At 41.6% G+C, this 27,671-nt stretch overlaps 1 protein-coding gene across 1 annotated transcript; it reads right to left on the bottom strand.

Annotated features, from left to right (window-relative positions):
- Nucleotides 1-121: 121 nt before the first annotated feature.
- On the bottom strand, nt 122-27,671 carry SPTY2D1 (SPT2 chromatin protein domain containing 1). The gene is made up of 6 exons (XM_032166442.2): nt 27,483-27,671; nt 10,153-10,267; nt 7,821-9,353; nt 5,564-5,738; nt 4,723-4,800; nt 122-3,202 (listed from the first exon to the last, which is right to left on the bottom strand). The coding sequence occupies exons 1-6, from the start codon at nt 27,540-27,542 to the stop codon at nt 3,112-3,114; spliced, it is 2,052 nt and encodes a 683-aa protein (XP_032022333.1). The 5' UTR covers nt 27,543-27,671; the 3' UTR covers nt 122-3,111.

The following is a 27,671-nucleotide window of genomic DNA, read 5'->3' as shown; positions in this document are numbered from 1 at the left end:
TCCTGCTATACCTCAGAAATTTACCAATAGCTGCTTTTAAGTTACAAAATACAAAACAACAATTTATTTCTTGGAGAAAATCTTGGGGATTACATTAAAAATGAAAATTTGAGTTCCCACATTCTTTTTTTTGAGATGGAGTCTCGCTCTGTCACCCAGGCTGGAGTACAGTGGCACTATCTTGGCTCACTGCAACCTCCGCCTCCCAGGTTCTAGCGATTCTCCTGCCTCAGCCTCCCCAGTAGCTGGGATTACAGGTGCGTGCCACCACACCCGGCTAATTTTTTTATTTTTAGTAGAGACGGGGTCTCACCATGTTGGCCAGGCTGGTCTCGAACTCCTGGTCTCAAGTGATCCGCCTGCCTCAGCCTCCCAAAGTGCTGGGATTACAGGCTTGAGCCACCATGCCCGGCCAGACTTACTTTTTTGTTAATGGTCTTTGAACCTTTTCATGGCACACATGTAAGGCTGCCTGTGACATGTGGTACCCTGGCCTCCAACTGGACATAACTGCATTTATACTTTAGCGAAAATACAAAGTTCTGAAAGTAGCCTTAAAAGAAGTGCCCTTTGCTTTGACATAGCAATATCAAAAGCAAGTGGGACTGTGCAATCAGAGCCATGAGTTTTATGAAAACTACTTTCCTTTCACATCATTTGTTAGAGAATGCCACACCCATGATCATGTAACATTATTACAATCATGAAATATTACTACATTCGTGATTAACATTACCCAAAAGGCACATCTTCAAATGTTGAATTAAGAAAATCCAAAAATCAAAACAGTAGAGAATACATTAAAAATCAAGCATTTAATTTGTAAACCTTAATGAAATAACAGCCTACTCCAGTTTCTTCAAAGGTTTGTGAGCTTTTTATAAGAGTGGTCAGGAAGTGCAGAAGAACAACATGGAAGACAGGATTTGGAAACAAGGCCAAAATTTAAAAGACTTAACTTTTTTTTTCTTTTAAATGAGCCACAGAAGTGCTCTTTTATAATGTTGATGCAAATCAACATTTATATTATAGAAATGCACTCAGAAGTAACAGACACACAAGGTCAAAACCTGATTCTTCCCACTAAGTTCTGGAAATTTATTCTAACATAATGGTGCCTTTCTGTACAAAGAACTGTACCATATCATAAATTTACTGCTAGTAAACTTTAAGCCACCAGAAATCTTTCAGCTGTGACAAGCACTTGATTGTAATGACAGATTTCAGAGTCTGAATATTGAAAAATATATATATCCAATAAAAAAGTTTTGAAGGAATAAAAGCACATAAATGGCAGCAGAGGAATTGATGTTCTAAGCCTGTTTTATTACATGGGACATCACACTACCCTTAATTTCACTGAAGGTATCTGAGATGGGTGAGAGGAAATCAATAGGATTTTCTGCTACCATTGTAACAGTTCTATATGTAGTTACAAAGGGTGTTATTCCTAGTGATGGACACCTTTCATGGGATTCAACTTAAAAATTAAATCCTTGCACTTTCAAAGTTTGAAACTCAATTCAAAATGAGTCCGTCTTAAAAGCCTGGCTCATATGGTCCCATTAAGGGAGGCTAACAGTGGTAATCTATAATACCCAAACTTGAAGAATAAAGACTTTATGGATAAAAAGGAATAAACCAAAATATTTGGGCCGTTGAAGCATAAGGGCCTGTTGTAGGACAATCCCTCCTACTTCCTAATCCCCCCCATACAATGGCTTAAGATAGCCAGAACGTTTATTGTAGAACGTTTATTAATCCTACAAGCTTATGTCTCACTTCCCCTAAACCTCCATACTTACAGTCAAGGACAAATGCTCTCTAGCATCATATCTCATTTTCTGTTGCTGATGGTTCTTGAGACTTGGCTTCCTTCCAGCATGATCCTAAGTCAGCCTGATTGGAACTGCTTGGACTTGAAGGTTAAGGGATATTAAGTCCATATTTATGACTTTAAAAAGGGTAAAAATGAGTTTCCACAGCTCAGTAAAATAACGATAACAGGGAACATCCCTTCCTATCTGGGGAAAAAAATCTCTTCACAGTGCATAGTTTGAAATCAAAGTGCAATATGGGCAAAAAGAGAAGGTGGTGCTCTCGATACCATAAATTTAGTTTTTGGTTTTCTGCCATTAATATTTGCTAACAAATTCAAGCTAAAAAATGAAGTCATTAATGTCAGGAGGTACGGGGGCACCTTGGGATTTCAAAATATCTTTATGATGGGGGAGGGGAGGAGGGGAGAGCCTCACATGTTACTTCCTTATTTTATAAACTATTACTCTTTCAAATCTAATGTTTGAATAAAATATTTTTTCTTCGATATAAAAATGAATTTTTTTTAGATAAAAATCAATCAGCACAGTGACCTTGTCTATCTTACACTAAAGCCAACATAACAGTAAATCTGAAAGGAAAACTTAGAAAAGAATATTATACTGTTACAACCTGTATTTTAACTTGAAAATTTTTTCATTAATTCCTAGCCACCTAAATTAATGAGTAAGAATGCTCAGCATCCAATCCATGAATACAGAATTTATTCTACTTTGTACTTCAAAGTCACAGGATGACATCCATATGATAGTTATAAATTCTACTCTACATTTTCAAGTTCTCAATCCATAGATTAGGACAAGTCACTTTATTGCTGGCAACATTCATGGAAGGTCCAGGTTTCTCATAAAAAGACTAAGTTTGATTGGGAGCAGCGCAGTGCCCTACTCACAGATCAGCAGAAGAATTATAGAAATCAAGAGACAACCTTTTTTTCCTTTCAGAGTAGCAAAGGAACAATAAAAGATTGGCTGACTGGTGAGTGGCCCCACATTAGAGTGCATAGCTCATGAGGATCAAGGCTGGCATCTGTGAACAGTTAACTTCATAAGAGCACAAGTGGGCATTATATCATCTGCATTACAGATTTCACCCTGGAAAATATCTGAAAATATTTTATGCTCAAATGACAGCCTGCAAATGACAGTATGCATTCCTTCTCCTTGAGTACCCAAGTATAAATCTAAAATGATAAGGGGGCTTCTTCAGTCTGAAGGCAGGAAATCCTTGCAGCAGAGCAGCTCTAGAATTTCACAAAAATAAAAGCAGCAGCTAACGCCTTTTCAGCTTCTTGGCCCTTCGACGTTGCATTTCTTCTTCACGTCTCATTTCCTCTAAGTCCTCTTGCATACCCAGTCTTAGGCTGCCAAAGAATTTTTAAAGGGTATTTGTCAATATACATGAGATGACCACTTCCCTTAAAAAGAATGAAATTTCCAACTGGGAGCTCACATGGATTGTGCTGATGCTCTCAAAATGCCTCACGGCTTTACCACTGAAAACAAATTAGCAGGGACATTTTTTTTTTTACCAGGGGCCACAGACGCAAATTGTAGTGGGAAAAAGAACTCACACACCACAAAAACCTTAATATTTCCATTAAAATAATAAAATATAAGTTTATCTCAATAGCTTTTAAAAATAAACAGCAAGAAGCATTTATTCATTAACTAACATTCTGTTCTTGTTCTCTTCCAACACTTTAGTTTGAAATTTTATGGGCAAGAGGAAGAAAAAGATTTAGTATTCTGGCTTGAGACTGAGGTAAATTATTTAACCTATAATAACATTATGGCCAGGCACAGTGGCTCACACCTGTAATCCCAGCACTTTGGGAGGCCGTGCCAGGCGGATCACCTGAAGTCACGAGTTTGAGACCAGCCTGGCCAACATACAGTGAAACCCCGTCTCTACTAAAAATTACAAAAATTAGCTGGGCGTGGTAGTGCACACCTGTAGTCCCAGCTACTTGGGAAGCTGAGGCAGAAGAATTGCTTGAACCCGGGAGGCGGGGGTTGCAGTGAGCTGCGATCATGCCACCCGCACTCCAGCCTCAGCGACAGAGCAAGACCCTGTCTCTTAAAAAAAAAAAAAAAAAACACTATATACAAAATAATTACTTTTTACCCCAATAGAGAAATTATCATTAGCTTACTATCAGATAGCTGAACAGAAATCAGAGGAAATCTAATATACCTACATCCCTGAGGCCAGCAATGTTACAGGTTACCAAGATTGAGATGTGTCTGATGCAGAAAGAAAAGCAAGAATTTGCTATAACAGGATTAGGGAAAGCGTCTAACATTTACTTTGTATCCACACGTGAGGTACTGCACTAGGCATCTTGTATGCATGTCTTAATCCTCATAATATTTAAATGAGTAAAACAGTATATTCTCATTTTACAAAGGAAAATAGGCTGGGCATGGTGGCTCACACCTATAATCCCAACAATTTGGGAGGCTAAGGCAGGAGGATTGCTTGAGCCCAGGACTTTGGGATCAGCCTGGATAACAAAGCAAGACCCCATCTCTTAAAAACAAAACAAACAAAAAAAAAACAGTGATGGTCCAGTGCAGAGGCTCATGCCTGTAATCCCAGCACTTTGGGAGGCTGAGATGAGAGGATCACTTGAGGCCAGGAGTTTGAGACTAGCCTGGTCAACATAGTGAGACCCCATCTCTATTAAAAAACAAAAAAACAAAAACCAGTGAAAAAACACAACTGCTAAGGCATTTGTCTAAGACCCTACAGCTAGTAAACAGGATTGGAATCCAGAATTCTCTGGCCCAAAGCCCCAGTTCCCAATGGTGTAATTGCAGCAATAAGCAGAAAGGAATTTTTAGGACATTTTTACACAAGTATGTTAAATTTTATGCTTACCTCTTTGCTTCTTCCTTCTGTTGCTCTTTCCAACTACTTTCCATGTAACGTAAGGCATAATCACTTTCATCTTTGTATCTGATAAAAGGAAATCAAAATGATAAAAAGAGAAAACTTCAATTTTCTAAACGAACTATGCCCTCTCATTTAAAAAACCAGTATCTCCTTTAAAACTAAATCAAGCACACATACAGAATTACTCCTTGCTTGGCAGCAAGTGAGGGGAGTGGAGGATGGATAGAGGTAGGTTTCTGAAGTAAAGACAAGTTTTAGATAAGCCCTTATTACCCTCATAGGGCAACTATTCTGAAGCTAATGTCCATGAGGGTACCAATCGTACAGTGGTTCCTCAACTCACTCACCTACATTTACTTGATAATTTATATTAAAATTTGAAAGCACAGTATATATGAAAATTATTTTCTATATAATAATCTAATTTGAGCTTCATGACCATCATGAGGTGGAGAAAGACTTTAGACCACAGGAAACTGAAGCAGTTGGGTTAACAGACTGACCAAGAACATATAGCTTGTTCTTTCAAGAGCCAATCTACTTATACTACACTAAGCGGCTTCCATCTCACTAAATATATATCTTACAAGAATAACAATTTAAAAGGGTTATTTTTTGTTCCTTATGCAAATAACTACAGAAATTTTGAATTAAATATAAAATATTTAGTGCTAAAAGGGTACATTTATTTAAAATAACAATCACCCAATGGTTCCTAATTAAGAATTGTATTCAGTGCCTCCAATATTAGTTTATTACCCCATGACATGAATTATTCAAAATAAAAAAAGGATGTCATAGTTATCTGAATCTTCTTTAGTCTTACTTTTTTCGGTCATAACCAAAGATTTCTCTAATGTGCTTGGATATTTCTTCCTGAGGCTCTCCTTCATCTTCGATAAAATCTTCCATTTCAGAGTCGTATTCATCATCATCGTCATCTTCCTCTTCGTATTCCCGCTGCCTTTTGTAACCAGTAGGGAAGGGAAGCCTTTGAGGACCTAAGAAACCATTATTTATAAGAATATTATAACTTAAAATAGTTCCAATGCAGTTCTATGTAAACTGAAATTGTGAGTCATCATTAAGATGGTATCTTTTAAAACCAGAGCAAGCAGGCTGGCCCTTAGCACAGAGCCATCATCCTTGCTGTGTCATGGTATCCAGAAGGAATAGAACTCCTATTTTATCCCAGGGCTTACCAGAAATGTCTTGTTACATTTTCTAGTTTAGTAGTGCCAATATTTCTGAATTTATAAGATCAGTAAAATTTCTTTTTTATTTATTTATTTTTGAGACAGTTTCACTCGTTGCCTAGGCTGGAGTGCAATGTTGCGATCTCGGCTCACCGCAACCTCTGCCTCCCAGGTTCAAGCGATTCTCCTTCCTCAGCCTCCTGAGTAGCTGGGATTATAGGCATGTGCCACCATGCCTGGCTAATTTTGTATTTTTAGTAGAGTTGGGGTTTCTCCATGTTGGTCAAGCTGGTCTTGAACTCCCGACCTCGGGTGATCTGCCTGCCTTGGCCTCCCAAAGTGCTGGGATTACAGGCGTGAGCCACTGTGCCCGGCCAAGATCAGTAAAATTTCTAAAAATAAATACAATTTACAAACCTTCACAGAATCATTAACTTTTGCCAAGACACCAAAAGTAGCAACTACCATCTACTATAATCACAATTTCATTTAAAAATTTAAAGTTGAATGAAGTAAGAATGATTCTCAGAATTATATTGTTCAAACTGAGTAAGTTTGACTGTAGGAAAAACTCACTACATTATCCTTATTTTTGTCATTTTGCCAAAAGACTGATAAAAACTTTGCAAAAGACAGGCATTGATCAACAGCCCAGGATCTGGGAACAACTACTTTCTAGTTTTTGATTACAGACACTTCTTTTGTTCTTCTATGGTTGTTTTTAATATGCATGGCTTGTCTCCCTAGCTTAGTTTCTCAACCTTAGCTCAATGACATTTCGGACCAGATAATTCTTTGTTGTCAGGGGGCTATCCCATGCATTGTTGGTCAGCAGCATCCCTGTCCTCTATTCAGTAGATGCCAGTAGCATCCCCCATCCCCAGTTGTGACGATTGCCAAAAGTCCCCTGGAGGGCAAAATTGCCCTTGATAAGAATCAATGGTCTAGTTGAACTAGGAAGTTTAAAACAAGTAATTCAATCATTGGTTCCTTTTTATATTCTCCATGGAGCCTAACAAGTGCTTTAATAAATGCCTATTAGCATAAAGCGAGTACGACCTAGCAGCTAGCAGGTGCCACCAATGATCATATACCTTGGAACAGTAGATTCCTAAAGGATCAGTGTTTAGGACCTTGATACTAACCACTATAACAAGCAGAAACACAAGTACAATCTAAAAACAGTTCCTGGCACATAATGGGTGCCCAAGAAATATCTGCTGAATAAGCTTCCAGTTACACTCTGATTCTTGAAGACAGGTCTCTTTAGTCCTCAGGAAAAAGTAGATTAATTCATCCATTGTAGCATACATATGTAAGTCACGTACATTCACCCTGAATGTTCACAAATCACAAAGCTAAGTTTATCACACTTGGGGACATTTCAAGGGTGAACACAGAGATCCTGGATAAGTCTCTTTCTAAAGACCTTTCTAAGCCATGATCATTAAAGGAACTCTCAGCAGGGCATAGTGACTCATGCCTATAATCCCAGCACTTTTTGGAAGCTGATGAAGGCGGATCTCTGAGCCCAGGAGTTAGAAACAAGTATAGGCAACATATTGAGACCCCATCTCTATGAAAAATAAAAAGTTAGCCAGGCATGGTGGCACACGCCTATAGTCCCAGCTACTTGGGAAGCTAAGGTGGGAGAACTGCTTGAGCCTGTGATTGTGCCTGGGCAACAGAGCGAGCAGGACCCTGTCTCAAAAACAAAAAAACAAGGAACTCTCAACCACAGGGCAGATAAAACATCACGATTCTATCAACACTACAGTACATTAAAGGACAGCACATGAGGGGTTCACAGGGTCCCTGATAATATAAAAACTCTTTCCAATTTCCTAATGACAAATATATACTCTTTAGGGTGAGGGGAAATTTTACCTTGGGCAGATCTGTAGCCAGATAGGGGAAGCTTCATTCCATTCATCTGTCCATTGCTGGACCGGCTAATGATATTCTTGGAAGAAATTGTTTCGGAGACAACAGTACACTTAGGCTTTATAGTGGGACCTGAGCTACTAACTGTTTGACCAGGTCCCAAGCTGCTCACTGGTCTTCCTGGGACTGAACTGATAGTCCGTCCAGCTGGAATTGAGCCACTTATGGATCTCCCAGGGCCACTGACAGACCGTCCCGGGGGACCTGAGCTACTCACTGGTCGTCGAAGTTCATGTGGACTGCTCACAGGCCGGCCAGGGCCACGAGAGCTGCCCAAGGGTCTTGCAGAACTACCTGAACCACTGATGGGTCGCCCAGGGCCACTTGAGCTGCTTGCAGGTTGTCCAGGGCCACATGTACCACTGACTGTCCGCCTAGAGGGATTTGAGTCATTGGCTGGCTTCTTGGACCCACTGATTGATTGCTCAGGTCCTGAGCTGGAGCTGCCATTCTGGCGCCTAGGCACAGGGCCAGAACTAACTGTAGGTCGAGCAACCCCTGTGTTGGGCTGCCCAGGGGCTGAGCTAGAGCTGCTGCCTGGCTGCCTGACACCTGGACTCTTAGCCTTATTGTGTGGGGTGACCATGGGCCCAGGCCTGGAATGGCTAGGATGGGACGGAAATTTTTTGGCTTTGTGCTCAATAGCAGATTTCTGAGTCCTGCTAGCAGAAGTCTTTGGGACACTTGGTGAAGAGGTGCTGGAATGAGGCTTTCCAGCTCCATTGAAAACAGGTCTGTCGTGGGCCTCACGAAGTGAGGGTTGGGAGCTATTGCCAGATCCTGCCTTGATCCTCTCTCCTGGCATGGATTTGGATGAAGACAAAGCGAGGTGTTTGTCATTGGCCATGCTGGGTCTTGATTTCTTCTCAGCATGAGGAAGGGGCATTCCTTTGGAAGAAGAATGCCTGTCTCCAGAACCTTTGCTAAGTTTTGTGCCCACACTTTCTTTCTGAGAGGGTGCCTTTTTGGACACAGTTGGAGGTAGTTTTCCATCTGTCTCAAGTTTTTTTCTCCTATGTTTTCGTTCAAGGAATTCTCGCTCCCTAAGTTCTTCTGCGGTCATAGGTCGCTCTTCTGATTTCTTCACTACCTTGATTTCCACTGGTTCAAACTGCTTTTTCTCAGCCAGCCTGAGTAAATCAGTGAAGTTCATGGGTGGTGGGGCACTTTTAAGGGGGGCCTTTGGTTTGCTTTCAACTTTGGGAGGTTCTTGCTCTTCCTCATACTCCTGCTCTGACTCTGCGTGATTGTACTCGAGGAATTCATTCTCTTCTTCCATTTCATACTCTCGGTCGGTTCCTTGGCTGGTATGGCTTTCTGTTGGCTGCCTCTTCTTTGACTTTTCCTCAATAGGAATCCCATTGTAACCATGGAAATTATCCTTTGTCCTCTTGGCCATAGCTCTTGCTTTCTTGTCATGTTTGAGCTCAATTCGCTTTTTCACTAGTTCCTCTTTTCTCCTTTTCTCCTCTAAGGCTAAAAGGGACAAAACAAGAATATGTTATTATTTCGAGATCTCAAGATTGCAGTATGCTCAAGTGAAAACACAATGTTCAGGTTACAGTTTGAAGACATCTAGGAATCAAATGAGGAAGTCATTTGAACAAGTATCAATTGAGTCATCTTTACATAATGAGTGGGAGGCATATGGGTTTTTCTATATGACTAGGCAAGTGGGAGACTTGGTTTTCAGCTTTAAATATAGAAAATACTTCAAACCAAATACATTACCAAGTTAAGAGAACATTAGTATCCACTTAGCAGTTGTTATTAATTATGATTCAATGAATACTTAAACATATTGAATCAGTTTCTATGTATTTGCATGAAGTAGAATTATTCGAGATAAAGACTTTAAAACTTATCTCTATTTTAGCCTTTTAGATAGCATTCTGTTAATAAAAATTAAAATACAAAATGGGTAGAAACACTTTCAGAACCAAGATTAAAGAAAGAATGTAGTTTTTATTGGGGACTTACTATGGCCAATTAGAAGGCATGGCTACTAACCCCCAAAAAGCTGTTACTTCAAGGGGAGAAAAAAAGAAAACGTTTATACAAATGATCAAGATAACATATGTAAAGCCATGAATACAGTCAGTTAACCTGGACACACGCACACACACGCATGCGCGCGCACGCGCATGCGCACACACACACACACCCTCCCAAATCTGTTGGCCCGTTATGTTTTTATAAACAGCCACTGGTTTAGTACAACCTAGATGTGAAGACGGAAGACTTTAAAATTGAGAATAAGGCTATAGATACATACCTTTTCGTCTCAGCTCCTCTTCTTTCCTTTTAAGAAAAGCTTGTACAGCTGCTGATTGGACACCTTTAACTTTTGGGTCTTTTTTTGGAGGCCCCACTGCCAAACTATACCTTTTCTAAAAACAAAAACAATAAAAGTTTACAAGCAATTCAACTTTTAAAATATATTATTAGGTATAAGGCACTGTGCCAGGTAATAAGAGGTATAAATATTAACTGTGAAACCTATTCTGAATAATTGAGAGATCATATAACACATAGTAAAGCTTAAATATAAAATTTCAGACTAAATATTTATTATGTATGGTGATTTTGGGGTACAAAGTTTCCATGTAACATTCCAAAATAATGCACAAATGAACAATTGACAGAAACACTGTTTTCAGGCTATTTTCCAAAAAAATACCTGGACTGGGTAACTACATGAAATCACCACTTAGAAGAATCGATTATTTGTGTTTTAAAATTCTGATTTAGGCTGGGCTCAGGGGCTCATGCCTGTAATCTCAGCACTTTGGGAGCAGAGGCGGGTGACTCATGAGGTCTGGAGTTCAAGACCAGCCTGGCCAACACGGTGAAACCCCATCTCTACTAAACACACAAAAAATTAGCTGGGCGTAGTGGCAGGTGCCTGTAATCCCAGCTACTCAGGAGGCTGAGGCAGAAGAATTGCTTGAACCCAGGAGGCAGAGGTTGCAGTGAGCCGAGATCATGCCACTGCACTGTAGCCCAGGTGACAGAGTGAGACTCCGTCTCAAAAAAAAAAAAAAAAAAAAAATCTGATTTAGGCCAGGTGCGATGGCTCACGCCTATAATCCCAACACTTTTGGGAGGCTGAGGCGGGCGGATTACCTGTGGTCAGGAGTTGGCAACCAGCCTGGCCAACATAGTGAAACTCCGTCTCTACTAAAAATACAAAAATTAGCCAGGTGTGGTGGCACATGCCTGTAATCCCAGCTGTTTAGGAGGCTGAGGCAGGAGAATGGCTTGAACCCAGGAGGCAGAGGTTGCAGTGAGCCAAGATTGCGCCACTGCACTCCAGGCTGGACGACAGAGCAAAACTCCGTCTCAATCAATCAATCAATAGGTAAGTAAGTAAATGTATACAATTCTGAGTTAAAAAATAGCCTGCCTTAGAAAGAAGCATTTCAAAGTCCAACTTTTCAAACAAACAGAAAAAGCTACTCCGCACAACTATTTTCTCTCCTGACTACTCCAGATGATTTTCTAGTAGGGACTCATAGCTACATGTGTTATTTTGCTTAGAACACAGAAACACTGAGGTTTTACTTTGACCACACACAAAGGCTAGGGGCAAACCATAGCAAAAAAGCATTTCAAAAAATCTATGCAATAAAGGCCCAATTCCCAGCAACCTCTAACTGTAGCTCTTATGTTCACTAAATGTTAATTTGCCTCACAAACTCTTTTTTAGACAGGTTCCTATAACACCCACAAAATGCTTACATTATCCTGGCACAGATGAAGTCTCTGGACCTCAGTTTTTATATAACTGCATTAAGAAATTACTAAACTCAACTAATGTTAATTTGAACTACAAAAGGAAAAATATTTCCACTTTATAAGTACCTATTATGAGAGAAATATGATGAACATAGAGCTAAAATAAATTCAGACAAGGGATGATTCACCTCTAGGACCATTCCACATTAAATCCAGGAAATGAGATTTTTAAAGTATCTTCCTTTTTTTGTTTTGTTAGGCAGATGCATTCTCATCTAATGTACCTGTTGCTGTGGCTAACAGAAGAAGAAACATGTCCAAGAATAAATTGAGACAACTTAGGAACAACTTAGGAACCAAAAAAGTATTCCCAAATATGTACGAAATTCTTGGAGGAAAATCAAAAGATATGTGCTTACTATAAGGCTGCCAAATACAATGTATCTTGAAACAGGCTGGAAATTCCAACTAAATTAGTCTGCCAACAAAGCAGCTGGCCAAGGAAGCAGGCTCTAATCCAACCTGAAAATCTTGCATGATAGCAATGCTGAGAAGTGACATATCCCTAATAGAGAGAAGTCCCAAGACAGCAACCAGATTTCTTTACCAGTCACCTTGGCTAGGCCACAATGAGATCCTTTAAAGTCCGTATCTTTGTAAATTTAATTTTAGACTCTTTCCATAGTGGATAGGGGCTCAATATTTAAAGGAGAAAAGGGAGAAGGAAAGGGAGAGGAGAAAGAGAAGTAATACTGCTAACCTAACCATATATATATATAAAATTGCCCTTGTTTATAAGAAAAGAGCCACAAACACAGGTCTTAATTACAAGGAGCTTACATTTTCATTGTGGAAAAGGCACCATGAATATGATTCAAATTAAGACATACAAAAACTCATAAGCAGAGGCACACACTCACTCCAGTCCATCCCATTAAGGGATTTGGAAGCAGAGGAAGCTGGATTTTTTTTCACCAACACTTAAGATTTTCCTGGCCAGGCGCAGTGACTCAAGCCCATAATCCTAGCACTTTGGGAGGCTGAGGCGGGAGGACCGCTTGAGCCCAGGAGTTAGGAGGCCAGCCTGGGCAACATGGTGAGAACTCATCTCTTAAAAAAAAAAAAAAAAAAAAAAAAAAAGGCTGAGTACAGTGGCTTACACCTGTAATCCCAGAACTTTGGGAGGCTGAGGTGGGCGGATCACAAGGTCAGGAGATCGAGACCATCCTGGCCAACATGGTAAAACTCCATCTCTACTAAAAATACAAAAATTAGCTGGGCGTGGTGGTGCCTGCCTGTAAATCCTGCTACTTGGGAGGATGAGGCAGGAGAATCGCTTGAACCAGGGAGTCGGAGGCTGCCGTGAGCCAAAATCGCGCCACTGTGCTCCAGCCTGGCGACAGAGCAAGACTCCGTCTCAATAAACAAAAAACAAACAAACAAAAATTTCCCGTCCCTGTCCATTATATAGATCATAGAGTTTATAAAGCCCCATACAAATCAAAGCCCCATACAAGATTTTCCCCAAGAAAAATGCAAATACATATATTAGCATTACTTATTTAACAGGACTGGTTTGCTGTCCAAATAACCCAGCACTGAGCGCTACCTAACATGATTTTGGGATAGATATCTTTCATCTTAACCTGGGACTGCAAGAGATAGAAAGTGAGATATGACAAACCAAAAAGCTGCTCTTGACTGAATACTGGTATCCAAAAGGGAAAATATCAGTGTCAAGGGGGCATAGTTTAATGCAGTGTTTAGTAAGCTTCAGTTATTTGCATACTACCTTTACGATTTTTGCCTTTGTGGTATACTACCCCTACTATTACTTACTAATTTAAAAAAAATATACAGAGTTGGCCGGGTGCGGTGGTTCACGCCTGTAATCCCAGCACTTTGGGAGGACAAGGCGGGCAGATCACTTGAGGTCAGGAGTTCGAGACCAGCCTGGCCTTGAACTCTGGTGAAACCCCGTCTCCACTAAAAGTACAAAAATTAGCCAGGCATGGTGGCTCACGCCTGTAGTCCCAGCTACTTGGGAGGCTGAAGCACGAGAATCACTTGAACCCAGGAGGCAGAGGTTGTAGTGAGCCAAGATCACTCTACTGCACTCCACCCTGGGCAACAGAGTGAGACTCGGCCTCAAAAAAACAAAAACACAGACCTAACATCATGAGCTGTTATTTATAGCTTTACCTCAGCAATAATATCCATAAAATGACTGACTTGAACAACTAGTTATATTTTTCCAATTCATATAAAAATACATACTATTAAGCCAGGCACAGTGGCTCACGCCTGTAATCCCAGCACTTTGGGAGGCCGAGGCAGGCGGATCACAAGGTCAGGAGATCAAGATCATCCTGGCCAACACAGTGAAACCCCATGTCTACTAAAAATACAAAAAAATTAGCTGGGCGTGGTGGCGGGTGCCTGTAGTCCCAGCTACTCGGTAGGCTGAGACAGGAGTATGGCGTGAACCCAGGAGGCGGAGCTTGCAGTGAGCCGAGATCACGCCACCACACTCCAGCCTGGGCAACAGAGCGAGACTCTGTCTCAAAAAAAAAAAAAAAAAAAAATACATACTATTAAAATAAAAAACATTTTATTTGTAAAAATGTAGAAATATTTTAAATGGTATACTTGTATACCATTTACATCCAGGCCTTATATGTGCTGCTCTTTGAGAAACACTGACTTAGGCCGGGCGTGGTGGCTCACGCCTGTAATCCCAGCACTTTGGGAGGCTGAGGTGGGTTGATCACCTGAGGTCAGGAGTTTGAGACCAGCCTGGTCAACTTGGTGAAACCCCATCAAAATACAAAAATTAGCCAGGCATGGTGGCGGGCACCTGTAATCCCAGGTACTCTGGAGGCTGAGGCAGTAATTGCTTGAACCCAGGAGGCGAAGGGTTGCAGTGAGCCGAGATCGCACCACTGCACTTCAGCCTGGGTGACTGTACTCCAGCCTGGGTGAGAAGAGTGAAACTCTGTCTCAAAAAGAAAAGAAAAGAAAAGAAACACTGACTTAGGGAACAAAAATACAGGAAAGGCAGAAAAACAAGGAAGGTGGTGTTCAGGAACTCAGATTTGCTTTGAAAAGAATAACAAAGGCTACTTTTAGCTTTTTTTTCAAAGTATACACCTATTCTCATCAATTTATATGTCAATTTCAAATTCTGCCTTTTTAAACACCTCTAATCATTAAGGATACTTAAGCTGGTCTCACATTTAACCCAACAATTTTGCAGTACTTGTTGTCCTGTCCTTATGATGCAGAAGAAACTCAATAAATCTATACAATGTCTACTTTGTTGATCTTCTAAACAACTTAAAAAGCTAGCAGTAAGGCAAAGTCAGCACTGCTTTAATGAGGCTTTATCTTGTTTATATGAACTGAGCCATAATCAATTAATTTCTTATATCCTCTGTAGCTTAAAAATGTACTCAGGCCAGGCATAGTGGCTCACACCTGTAATTCTAGCACTTTGGGAGGCTAATTCGAGAAAATCGCTTGAGCACAGGAGTTCGAGACCAGCCTGGGCAATATAGGGAGACCCTGTCTCTCCAAACAATTTAAAAATTAGCTGGGCACAGTGGTACACACCTGTGGTCCCAGCTACTCGGGAGGCTGAGGCAGGAGGATTGTCTCAGCCAGGGAGGTCCAGGCTGCAGTGAGCTGTGGTTGTGCTACTGCACTCCAGCCTGAGCAACAGAGTAAGACCCTATCTCAAAAAAAAAAAAAACCCAAAAGCCAAAAAACAAAACAAAAAAAACCTCAACAGCACAAATACCAATAAGATATTAAAACACTCTTAGACAAAGTTTAGGTTCACAACCTAAAAAAAAGACCGGATCACTAGAGATCATCTTTATATTTTTGGAAATATCTTTGAATGGCCAAGCACGGTGGCTCATATCTGTAATCCCAACACTTTGGGAGGCTGAGGTGGGAGGATTGATTGAGCCCAGGAGTTCAAAACTAGCCTGGGCAGCATACTGAGACCCCCATCTCTACAAAATATACAAAAATTAGCCAGACATTGTGACGCACACCTGTAGTCCCAGCTACACAGCTGATGTGGGAGGATGGCTTCAGCCCAGGAGGTGGAGGCTGCAGTGAGCCATGATTGTGCCACTGTACCCCAGCCTGGGTGACAGAGCAAGACTCTGTCTCAAAAAGAAAATCTTTGAGATATAATTCATATACCACAAAATTCACCCATTTAATGTATACAATTAAATGGTTTTTGATATATAGTGACCCTTAAACATGGTAGCATGGGATGCCACCGCCCTGTGCAGTAAGAAGAAATTCCAGCTGGGCGCAGTGGCTCACCCCCGTAATCCCTGCACTTTGGGAGGCCGAGGCGGGCGGATCACCTGAGGTCAGGAGTTCGAGACTAGCCTGACGAACATGATGAAATCCCATCTCTACTAAAAATACAATAAATTAGCTGGGCATGATGGGGTGCACCTGTAATCCCAGCTACTCAGGAGGCTGAGGCAGGAGAATCGCTTGAACCCAGGAGGTGGAGGTTGCAGTGAGCTGAGATCGCGCCACTGTACTTCAGCCTGGGCAACAAGAGCAAAACTCTGTCTCAAAACAACAACAACAACAACAACAACAACAACATTCCATGTATAAGTTTTGACTCCCCAAAAACTTTACTAACAACTCAAAGTTGACCAGAAGCTTTACTGATAACATAGTCAATTAACATACATTTTATGCATCATGATATACTTTTTTCTTATTTCTTTTCACTATTTCTAGGCTATGTTCATCTGCAGGTTTTTTTAAGTTGTTACAAATTTTAAAAAAACTTATTGGAAAAAAATCCACGTATAAGTGGGTCCACACAGTTCAAGCCTATGTTGTTGAAGGGTCAACTGCATCCACAGAGTTGTATAACCAACACCACCAACTGATTCCAGAACATTTTAATCATCCTCCCAAAAAATCTCTTAGCTTTAGCAATGCCTCCATGTTCTCATCTCCCCTCAGCCCCTGGCAAACACTAATCTACATTCTGTCTCTATACATTTACCAATTCTGGACATTTCATATAAATGAAATCATATAATATGTGGCTATGATGGTTAATTTTATATGTTAACTGGACTAGGCTATAATACCCAGTTATTTAATCAAACATTAAGCGTTACTGTGAAAGTATTTTGTAGATATAATATCTACAATCAGTTGACTTTAGGTAAAGAATACCACCCTCCATAATGTGATGGGTCTCATGCAATCATGCCAATGAAGGCATAAGAGCAAAACCCGAGGCTTTTAAGAAAAAGAATTCTATCTCAAGACTACAGCATGAACTCCTGCCTGATTTTCTAGCCTGCTGGCCTGCCCTAGAAATTTCAGACTTGTCAGGCCTCCATAATCAATTCCTAAAATAAATCCTACTGGTTCCATGGAGAACACTGACATACAGTGGCCTTTTGTATCTGGCTTCTTTCACTTTAGCATGTTTTCAAGGTTCACGTTGTAGCATGTATCAATATTTCCTTCCTTTTTGTGGCTGAATAATATTCCATTGTATAGATATACCATGCATTATTTTTATATTCATCAGCTGAATATTCGGATTGTCTCTACTTTTTGGCTATTATGAATAATGCTGCTGTGAACATTTGTGTACAAGTTTTTATGTGGATGCACATTTTCCTTTCTCTTAGGTATATGACCACAGATCTTTTTCTCTTTGAGCAGGCAAGACCTTTCAAAAGGGGGTTGCGATAGACCCTGGTATCAAAAGATGTGTTGTAATAAAATATTTTAAAAGACAGTTCCCTACAGAGGTAGCCCAGTGGAGAATCATTTTTAAAAAGAGAGAGAAAAAAAAAGCTTCAGGCTGGATTACATTATATTCTATTTAATAACCCAGAAGAACTATTCGGCACTTCCCCTCGCATCATATGGTCATATTTAGCTCTAGCAGCAGCACATCAAGATGCACCCATCAATTCTGAATCTGAGTCAAGGCACCAGGCTGCTTCATTGTTTGAGCTTCGTGGAAAGCAGCTGGACAAGAGTTTCTTTTATCCTAAACATATCCATTTTATTACACTGCAAGCCAACTCAGTCATTCTGCTACACCCCGATGAATGATCCACCACAGTGAAGCTTGTCATTTAAATACAACATCAGAGATTTTGCCAAGATTTGTAATTCTGAAGCCAAGAGCTTTAGAAAATATTAAGCCACTTTAAAATGTATCTGTTCCTTGCATTTAAACTGTATCATCTAGGCTAGATTAAGAAAATAAGGAGACATCAGTCTAGAAACATGTGTACACCAACTACTGTATGTTATATTGGAATCAATAGTCAATCCCTGGCCAGGCACGATGGCTCATGTCTGTAATCCCAGCACTTTGGGAGGCCCAGGTGGGTGGATCACCTGAGGTTGGGAGTTCAACACCAGCCTGACCAACATGGAGAAACCCCATCTCTACTAAAAATACAAAGCTAGCCGGGCAGGATGGCGCATTGCCTGTAATCTCAGCTACTCGGGAGGCTGAGGCAGAAGTGCTTGAACCCGGGAGGCGGAGGTTGCGGTGAGCCGAGATTGCACCATTGCACTCCAGCCTGGGCGACAGAGCGAGACTCCGTCTCGAGAAAAAAAAAAAAAGTCAATTCCTTCATGAAAGTTGTTCTTTACGCAGGAGATAACACATTGTTTCAATTGTAGAAAATATAAATTTCTTGATGGCTTTACATAAGAGATTTATAACTGTTTAGAATTGGGAGTTAGGAATATTCAAAGAATGCTACATCCTTAACTTTAATAATCACCACAGTTTTTTAAAATTTTCTCAGAATATGAGAGTCAGAGAAAGAAAGTAGGCCTGGAAAACCAATGGTTCCATTAGAACTGCTTAGCTGGATGGCTAAGAGGATAAAAATTAATAACCTGCCCCAAAAGATGCTATTCACAATTGCTATGGAGTTAAATGTAAATTTTACTGTTATTGTGTTTATAAAAACATACCTGATTATAAAATGTAATAATATCACATAGGTGTCTCATGGAGTCTCTAGTCCAACCTCTATGTTAGAAATGGCCCAGGACACCTGTGCATTTACTGGCAATCACACGGTTTATAGCAGAGTCTGAATTAGAATCCAGATCGCCTAACTCAGCCCCAAAAGTGTTCTCACTACAACGCATCTCTTTTTTTTTTTTTTTTTTTTTTTTTAAGAAATACATAGGGTCTTGCTTGATTTGTCACCCAGGCGGCTGGAGTACAGTGGCATGACCTTGGCTCACTGTGGCCTCAAACTCCTGGGCTCCAGTGATTCTCCCACCTTAGCTTCCCGAGTAACTGGGACTACAGGCACACACCACCACAGCTGGCTATTAATAATTTTTGTATTTTTTGTAGAGATGGCGGGGGTGGGGGGGTCTCACTTTGTTGCCCATCCTGGTCACTTCTAATTTAACTCCAACATTTTTTTTTTTTTTGAGATGGAGCCTCTCTCTGTTGCCCAGGCTGGAGTGTAGTGGCGTGGTCTTGGCTCACTGCAACCTCTACCTCCCGGGTTCAAGCAATTCTCCTGCCTCAGCCTCCCAAGTAGCTGGGATTATAGGCACCTGCCACCACACCCAGGTAATCTTTTGTATTTTTAGTAGAGACAGGTTTCACCACGTTGGCCAGGTTGGTCTCGAACGCCTGACCTCATGATCCGCCCACCTCAGCTTCCCAAAGTGCTGGGATTACAGGCGTGAGCCACAACGCCTGGCTCCACCACTTTCATCTCTAGTTTCTAATTTAACTACAACACTTGGATCTCTAGTTCTAACCTCCTTTCCCTAATTTCCACCTGCCTCTTGGATAATGCCAGTACTTCAGAAAGGTCTACAACTGAACTTCTATCTTATCCTCCCTCACCTTCAGACTCTACTTCTGTTAACCATGCTGGCACTCTCCTAAACAAGCTGTAAATATCCTTCTGCCTATCAGTTTCCAAACGATTTTGGTTTAGCCTTCACATTTGTCTCCCATCAGACTCTACTGTATACTAAGAATGTCATTAAAAACAAAAAACAAAAAACAAAAAAACAGAGTTACTGCCTACGGCTGGAGTTGGGGATAGGGAACTGGATGGGTTCAAGCTGTGTAGGTAACAACCTTCCTCACTGTACCATCCTCAGTACACACCCCTCATTCAACACAAGCTCATGATTAAGAGCAAGAACTCTGGAGCTAATTTGTCTGGATTAGATTCTCTGCTCTACCATATCTAGTGTTAGCTCTGTGACCATGGGCAAGTTACGGGCCTCAGTTTCCTCATTAGTAAAATACTGTTCATTATATGGTTATTATGGTGATTAAATTAATTAATATATAAGGTGCTTAGAACAGTGCCTGGCACAGACTAAGCACTATAAAGGTTAACTGTTATTCAGAAAGAGATTATCTTGGTAGTGATGGGGAAGGGAAATAACAGAACCTCTATGGGAATAAGGTGAACAGTAGTTTCTAAAAGACCCTCTCCCTAAAACACTAGTTGAGAGGTACTGCTCTAGGCTAGAATCCAACACTGCCCCAGACATGAGACAAGTCATCTTCAGATCTGTGAAAGAAAATGGAGAGTCTATTTGGGGCTTCTAAAGGTTGTTCAGCTCTGAGGAGGTTGACTTTGGAGACAGAGTCTTGGAACATGACCTATTAATTAATGACCGTTTGTTTTAAATTAACTTCCTTATTTTCTTGTACCAGGCTCAGACCACATGGCTGAGATAAAAGACCCTTGGCCAGGCGCGGTGGCTCATGTCTATAATCCCAGCACTTTGGGAGGCCGAGACGGGTGGATCACCTGAGGTCAGGAATTCAAGACCAGCCTGGCCAGCACGATGAAACCCCATCTCTACTAAAAATACAAAAAAAAAAAAAAAAAAAATTAGCCAGGCATGGTGGCACATGCCTGTAATCCCAGCAACCTGGGAGGCTGAGGCAAGAGAATGGGTTGAACCCGGGTAGCAGAGGTTGCGGTGAGCCAAGATCATGCCATTGCACTCCAGCCTCAGTGACAGAGCAAGACTCCATCTCCAAAAACAACAACAACAAAAAACCCTTCACCAGGCATGGTGGCTCACTTCTGTAATCCCAGCACTTTGGGAGGCCAAGGCAGGTGGATCACTTGAGGTCAGGAGTTCGAGACCAGACTGGCCAACATGGTGAAACCCCATCTCTACTAAAAAATACAAAAATTAGCCAGGCACGGTGGCTCACGCCTGTAATCTCAGCACTTTGGGAGGCCGAGGTGGGTGGATCATGAGGTCAAGAGATCGAACCATCCTGGCTAACACGGTGAAACCCTGTCTCTACTAAAAATACAAAAAAAAAATTAGCCAGGTGTGGTGGTGGGCGCCTGTAGTCCCAGCTACTCGGGAGGCTGAGGCAAGAGAATGGTGTGAGCCCGGGAGGCAGGGCTTGCAGTGAATCAAGATCGTGCCACTGCACCCCAGCCTGGGAAACAGAGCAAGACTCCATGTCAAAAAAAACAAAACAAAACAAAACAAAAATTAGCTGGGCATGGTGGTGCATGCCTGTAGTCCCAGCTACTCGGGAGTCTGAGGCAGGAGAACTGCTTGAACCCAGGAGGCAGAGGTTTCTGTGAGCTAAAGTGGCACCACTGGACTCCAGCCTGGGTGACGGAACAAGACTCTGTCTCTAAAAAAAAATAAAAAAAAATAAAAAAAAACCCCTGACTGAGATAAGAGATCCCTTTACTATTACATCCTTAATGTGGAATGTTAAATACACCCTTCCCAAAAAAGAAACACTGCCTACTACCAAATTGCTGCAACTATGCATTAACCTTGTACAGAAAATACTGAAATCCTGTTAAGCTTCCCCAGACCTTGCCTATATAAAAGATTCTCAAATCTCTCCATTTTGGAGCACTCCATTTGGCTATTATGAATAATGCTGCTGTGAACATTTGTGTACAAGTTTTTATGTGGATGTATGTTTTCTTTTCTCTTAGGCATATGATCATAGATCTTTTTAACATTGAGCTAGCAAGACCTTTCAAAAGGGGGTTGCAATTAGACCTTGGTATCAAAAGATGTGGTACTGGAATGTTTTAAAAGATGGCTCCCCTATCCAATAGGGGTAGCCCAGTGGAGAATCACGTTTATAAGGAAAAAAAAGCCACAGGCTGGGTTACATTATATTCTATTTAGTAAGGCAGAACTATCTGGCACATAAGAGAAGGCATACATCCTGAAATACACACATTTTGAAATTTTCTGCTGTAGGATTATCTGTCTGTTTTGTGGAGTCTTCGTCTTCCCAAGTAGCCATCCTCAAACTGCACTCAAATAAGCTCAATATCATATTGCCAGGACCTCGTTATTAAGGTTAACAGATCCAAGGGTGGGGAGCAATCCAGTTACAATCCATTATAGATCAAACATTACCTGCAGAAAAAAGTCATCTACAAAAACTTGTTGGCCCACACTGTTCTTTAAAAGAAAATGTAACTACTATGCAAATCGTGGGCTTTTTTAAAATACATGGAGCTTGGCACCTATCATTTTTTATCCAGACTACTTCAAGAATTTACATTATCTACCTGGCCCCCGAAGACATTTGAATTTGCTGTCCTAGTTAATGTCCTGGGCTCTTACTTTCACTACCTATGGTTCTTATCCTTAAGGGGCTATAGGCAGACCCCCAAATTCTGGTATACCTGGTACCACATGAAGGTTTGCCCTTTACCTTTTGGTTTGTGGCGGCGGAGGCGGGGGCAGGCGGTGGAGGTCATACCAGAGCTTCAGTAGCTTTTCTGATTGTTTTTCACAGTCTCACTGGGAAAAAGACCATGTAAGTTGGCTTACGTTTTATAGGCCATCAATTATAGCTATGTGATGGCCTGGTGTGGTGGCTCGCGCCTGTAATTCCAGCATTTTGTGAGGCCAAGTCAGGCAGATCACTTGAGGCCAGGAGTTCAAGACCAGCCTGGCCAACATGGTGAAACCCCATCTCTTAACTAAAAATACAAAAGTTAGCTGGGCATGGTGGCGTGTGGCTGCAGTCTCTGCTACTCAGGAGGCTGAGGCAGGAGAATCGCTTGACCTCAGGTGGCGGAGGCTGCAGTGAGCCCAGATCGCATCACTGCATTCCAGCTTGGGCGACAGAGTGAGACTTTGTCTCAAAAAAAAAAAAAATTATAGCTATGTGAAACCTGTAAGAATCCACATTCTAAGCTCTAGCATTCTACCAAAACAAGTTAACTACTTTGTTTTTCCTACTGGAACTCAGGGAGAAAAATCAAGTGCAAGTTTACCAAAAATATCTTTTCTCCTTTATATATAAACAGAGCCATGACGACAACTTGTTTCATCATCTTGATCAGCAGTTATTATGTATTCAGTTTTCCACTGGGAAATGATAGTGTGCCTAATATTTCTGGGCCTGATGCAATCCTACCTTTAACATAAAAAACTATTTCTGTTAAAAAGAAACAAAAAAATGATGATTAGGGAAATACTCATAGCTTCTCAAGACAGATACAATAGGTACCTTTAAAAAATATAGCTCTGCTGGGCACGGTGGCTCACGCCTGTAATCCCAGCAATTTGGGAGGCCAAGGCGGATGGATCACAAGGTCAGGAGATCGAGACCATCCTGGCCAACATGGTGAAACCATGTCTCTACTAAAAATACAAAAATTAGCTGGGCATGGTGGTGGATGCCTGTAATCCCAGCTACTCAGGAGGCTGAGCCAAGAGAATGGCTTGGACCCAGGAGGCGGAGGTTACAGTGAGCCAAGATCATGCCACTGCACTCCAGCCTGGTGACAGAGGAAGACTCTGCCTCAAAAAATAAAAATAAAAATAAAGCTCTGGCTGGGTGTGGTGGCTCATGCCTGTAATCCCAGCACTTTGGGAGGCCGAGGCAGGTAGATCACGAGCTCAGGAGATTGAGACCATCCTGACCAACATGGTGAAAGACCGTCTCTACTAAAAATACAAAAATTAGCTGGGTGTGGTGGCATACTCCTGTAATCCCAGCTACTTGGGAGGCTGAGGCAGGAGAATCGCTTGAACCCAGAAGGTGGAGGTTGCAGTGAGCAGAGATAGTGCCACTGCACTCCAGCCTGGTGACAGAATGAGACTCGTCTCAAAACAACAACAAAAAGCTCTGCAAAGTCTGAAGGGCTGAAGTGGCTGTACAGGTGTTTGGATTTTAGTCCAATCATTGCTAGTCACTGGATTTCCTTACCATAGTAAAGGTCTGACCTAAGAACTCTGAAGACTTAAATTCTGAGCCATTAGCTCTGATAGGTTCCAAATGAAGGTGGGAGAAGAAGCTGGCGAACAGGGAAAAATGAACCAATCAACAGAGAGAGATGCAGCTTAGTTAGTTATTGCAAAGCCTCTGTGGTTCTCAGATCAATTAAGTAAATTTATATCAGCAGGGTGTGTATAGGGCAGGGAGGGGTGTAGCTGTCTTTTTTTTTTTAATTTTCTTTTTCTTTTCATTTGAGACAGAGTCTCGCTCTGTCACCCCAGCTGGAGTGCAGTGGCACGATCTCCACTCACTGCAACCTCTGTCTTACTGCAACCTCCGCCTCTCAGGTTCAAGCCATTCTCCTGCCTCAGCCTCCTGAGTAGCTGAGATTACAGGTGTGCCCCACCATGCCTGGCTAATTTTTGTATTTTTAGTAGAGATGGGGTTTCACCATGTTGGCCAGGCTGGTCTCGAACTCCTGACCTCAGGTGATCTGCCCACCTTGGCCTCCCAAAGTGCTGGGATTACACGTGTGAGCCACAGCACCCGGCCAGAAATAAAGTTGTCAATTGATACAACAGTCCCAACTCTCTATTTCTTTGCTTTTATAATTGTGAAATATCATAGACATAGTGTACGGGGTAACATTATTACAAAGCAAGTATCCTTTTAAGCTACCATCCAAGTCAAGAAACATTTCAAGACAGGCCTGGCTCAGTGGTTCACACCTGTACTCACAGCAGTCTGGGAGGCTGAGGTGGGCTGATCACTTGAGGCCAGGAGTTTGATACCAGTCCTATCTCTACTAAAAACACAAAAAAATCAACTGGGCGTGGTGGCGCACCCCTGTATTCCCAGCTACTCAGGAGGCTGAGGCAGGAGAATGGCTTGAACTTGGGAGGCGGAGGTTGCAGTGAGCCGAGATTTCACCACTGCACTCCAGCCTGGGCAACAGAGACTCCGTCTCAAAAAAAGAAAAGAAAAGAAAAAGGTTTATTTCTTTTAAAATAGATATCAAAAAAAAAAAAAAAACTTTATTTCTTTTAAAATAGATGGCAAAAAAAGAAAAAAGCTTTACTTCTTTTAAAATAGATGGAATAAATATGGGAAAATGTTAATATGCTAAATACGGGGTTTGGGTATATTAGAAATGCGTTAACATTCCTTATGTTTGAAAGTGTCCAAATTACTTTAAGCTGATAAAGAAAAAGTAAATAGAACAGTTAGATGAATCAAGTTAAAAGAAATCAAGTAAAGCATGAAATTTGGCCGGGTGTGGTGGCTCACACTTGTAATTTCAGCACTTTGGGAAGCCGAGGTGGGCGAATGACTTGAGGAAGGAGTTCAAGATCAGCCTGGCCAACATGGTGAAACCCTGTCTCTACCAAAAATACAAAAGTTAGCTTGATGTGGTGGCAGGCACCTGTAGTCCCAGTTACTCAGGAGGCTGAGGTAGGAGAATTGCTTGAACTCAGCAGGTGGAGGTTGCAGTGAGCTGAGACCATGCCACTGCACTCCAGCCTCCAGCCCGGACAACAGAGTGAGACTCTATCTAAAAAAAAAAAAAAAGAAGAAGAAATGTAACTACAGTCTTATTCTATTCGTCAATAGTTTCTTTTGTGACTTTAATTCCATGTAAAAAGATAAGAATTATAATGCTGGTAACTAAATCAAACTTCTAGGCTTACTAGCTTTGGTGGGGAGAGGTCAGAGAATGCATGATTCATAAAACATATGGCTATATTATCTATTAATTCATTTTTTGAAATGAAGTTTTGCTCTTGTTGCCCAGGCTGGAGTGCAAAGGCACGATCTCAGCTCACTGCAATCTCCGCCTCCTGGGTTCAAGCAATTCTCCTGTCTCAGCCTCCCGAGTAGCTGAGATTATAGGCGCACACCACCATGCCCGACTAACTTTTTTATGTTTAGTAGAGACGGGGTTTCATCATATTTTTCAGGCTGGTCTCAAACTCCTCACTTCAGGTGATTCTCCCGCCTAGGCCTCCCAAAGTGCTGGGATTACAGGCCTGAGCCATTGTGCCTGGCCATCTATTAAATTTTAAATTACTTTTTTCCCCTTTTTGATTCTTCTGTTATTCCAATCATAGATAATGCATATATTATGACATATACACATATTTTGAAATTTTCTGCTTTAGGATTATCTGTCTGCTTTTCTCCCAGCAGCTACTGGCTTTCAGAATAAGAAATGACTTAGTTCTGATTCTTCCATAGAACAGTACTGGGCATCAAAGCTAGTACTATCGTTGACCTTTACTGAAATTCAATAAGATCTAGAATGAAATATAGACCAAATTCTGCAAAGATGAATGGTTACTAGACCCAATATTGATTCATCTGGAAAATTTACAGATGCTTCTAGAAAGTAAATCTGTTGATCTGGGTCTCAAAGGTTTGAGTCTATACCTTCAACATGCAAAGCTTATGACTCACGGCTTAGAGGAATGGTTATTCAGAGTTCTTGGGATAAGGGATGGCTGTGTGTGTGTGTATATACATATATTTATAAACATAAATATAGACCTTTTTCAGATCAATATTTTCAAAGGGATAAAAGAATGAACTAGCCTCAGAAGACAAAAAAAGCGGCAGAAGAGAAAAAAACGAATATTGCAATATACGAATATCTAGGAAATGCAGAGCACTTCGTCGGAGCTCAATAAATTCTAGCTGAATTGACTTTGAGAGCCGTTTTAGTTCTACACCTCACTGCTCAAACCGCAGGCATCACCATGCAACTTATCGGTTTACAGCTGTGCTGTGGGTACCATCTGAAGATCTGGAAATGATTAGCTTATGCAAAACAGCCACAACCCCCAGAAACCAGGCGCTCTCCACCACTTTACCATTTAAGTCTTACACCGCTCTTGCGACTATAAGCGAACTGACAAACATCTACTGAGCAAATGGGACCTAGATTTTAAACAAAGACTGAAATCTGGAAGGCTACAAGTAAACAGAAGCTGAAACTAGCTCACCTATACTGTTGGCCAAGAATTTCGTGGAATCTGCTAAACTTCTCTTCCCAAAAGATGATACCCATCCCCTGGGAGGTGATAATTTAATCACCTTGGTGGCTGAGTGGGTGGGGCCGAGTCAGAGAATTCTTTCAAGAAATCACTAAACGTTTGACCTGAAGATCGATGAGAAGCCAGCCAAAAAGCTATCAAGCCAAGGACCCCAAACCCCGTAACTCCCTTACATACATATTTCCTTTCCAATCTCTGGGCTGAAGTTTATGTCGAAGCCAAAAACTACCAGCGCTAGAATCCACTGCGTGCCAGGCACAGCTCACTCACAGCTTTCACGCAATTCTAACTACAACACCCAAACCGCAAAGTCCCTGTTGCAGGGGTAAATAAGCCGGAGAAACCCATTCACAGGAAGGCTCCCGCGTCTCGTCCCAAGCTCTTTTCTCCCGAGTTCCCAAGAGTATAAACCCAAGAAAAGGAAATAAGGCGTCCGGGTCTTTCCTCTCCCGGAGCCGACAGGCGGCTGCCTAGAAGTTCCATGGGCCACACACATTCCGAACTTGGAAGACTAGGGTCCCCTACATTGATGCCCCAGCTGCTACTTACCGGCACATTGTTGACACCTTGTCCCTTGGAAGCTATCATGAGAATTTCTCTGAAGTCCATGTTGGGCCGAGGCGGGAGAGACTGGGCCAGGCAGTCGGAAAGGACTGACAGCGCACCTAACCGAGGCGCCCAGCTACAGCCAAGTGCACTGCCTCGGCAGCCCCACTCCCACCCCGCCTCTGAGGGACC

This window comes from Hylobates moloch, unplaced genomic scaffold, assembly GCF_009828535.3.
Source record: "Hylobates moloch isolate HMO894 unplaced genomic scaffold, HMol_V3 SCAFFOLD_11, whole genome shotgun sequence".
In the NCBI taxonomy this organism is placed as follows: Eukaryota; Metazoa; Chordata; class Mammalia; order Primates; family Hylobatidae; genus Hylobates; species Hylobates moloch.
Note: the sequence above shows the minus strand (reverse complement) of the source record. Positions and strands in the feature narration are given on the sequence as shown.

Bases quoted from the DNA above. Each gene is read 5' to 3' on its own strand.
- SPTY2D1 (XM_032166442.2), bottom strand. From the start codon at position 27,542: ATGGACTTCAGAGAAATTCTCATGATAGCTTCCAAGGGACAAGGTGTC. The intron at 10,268-27,482 runs GTAAGTAGCAGC...TTTTGTTTTTAG, and splicing joins AAGGTGTCAACAATGTGCCG to AAAAGGTATAGTTTGGCAGT. The intron at 3,203-4,722 runs GTAAGCATAAAA...ATTCTTTGGCAG, and splicing joins CAGAAGGAAGAAGCAAAGAG to CCTAAGACTGGGTATGCAAG.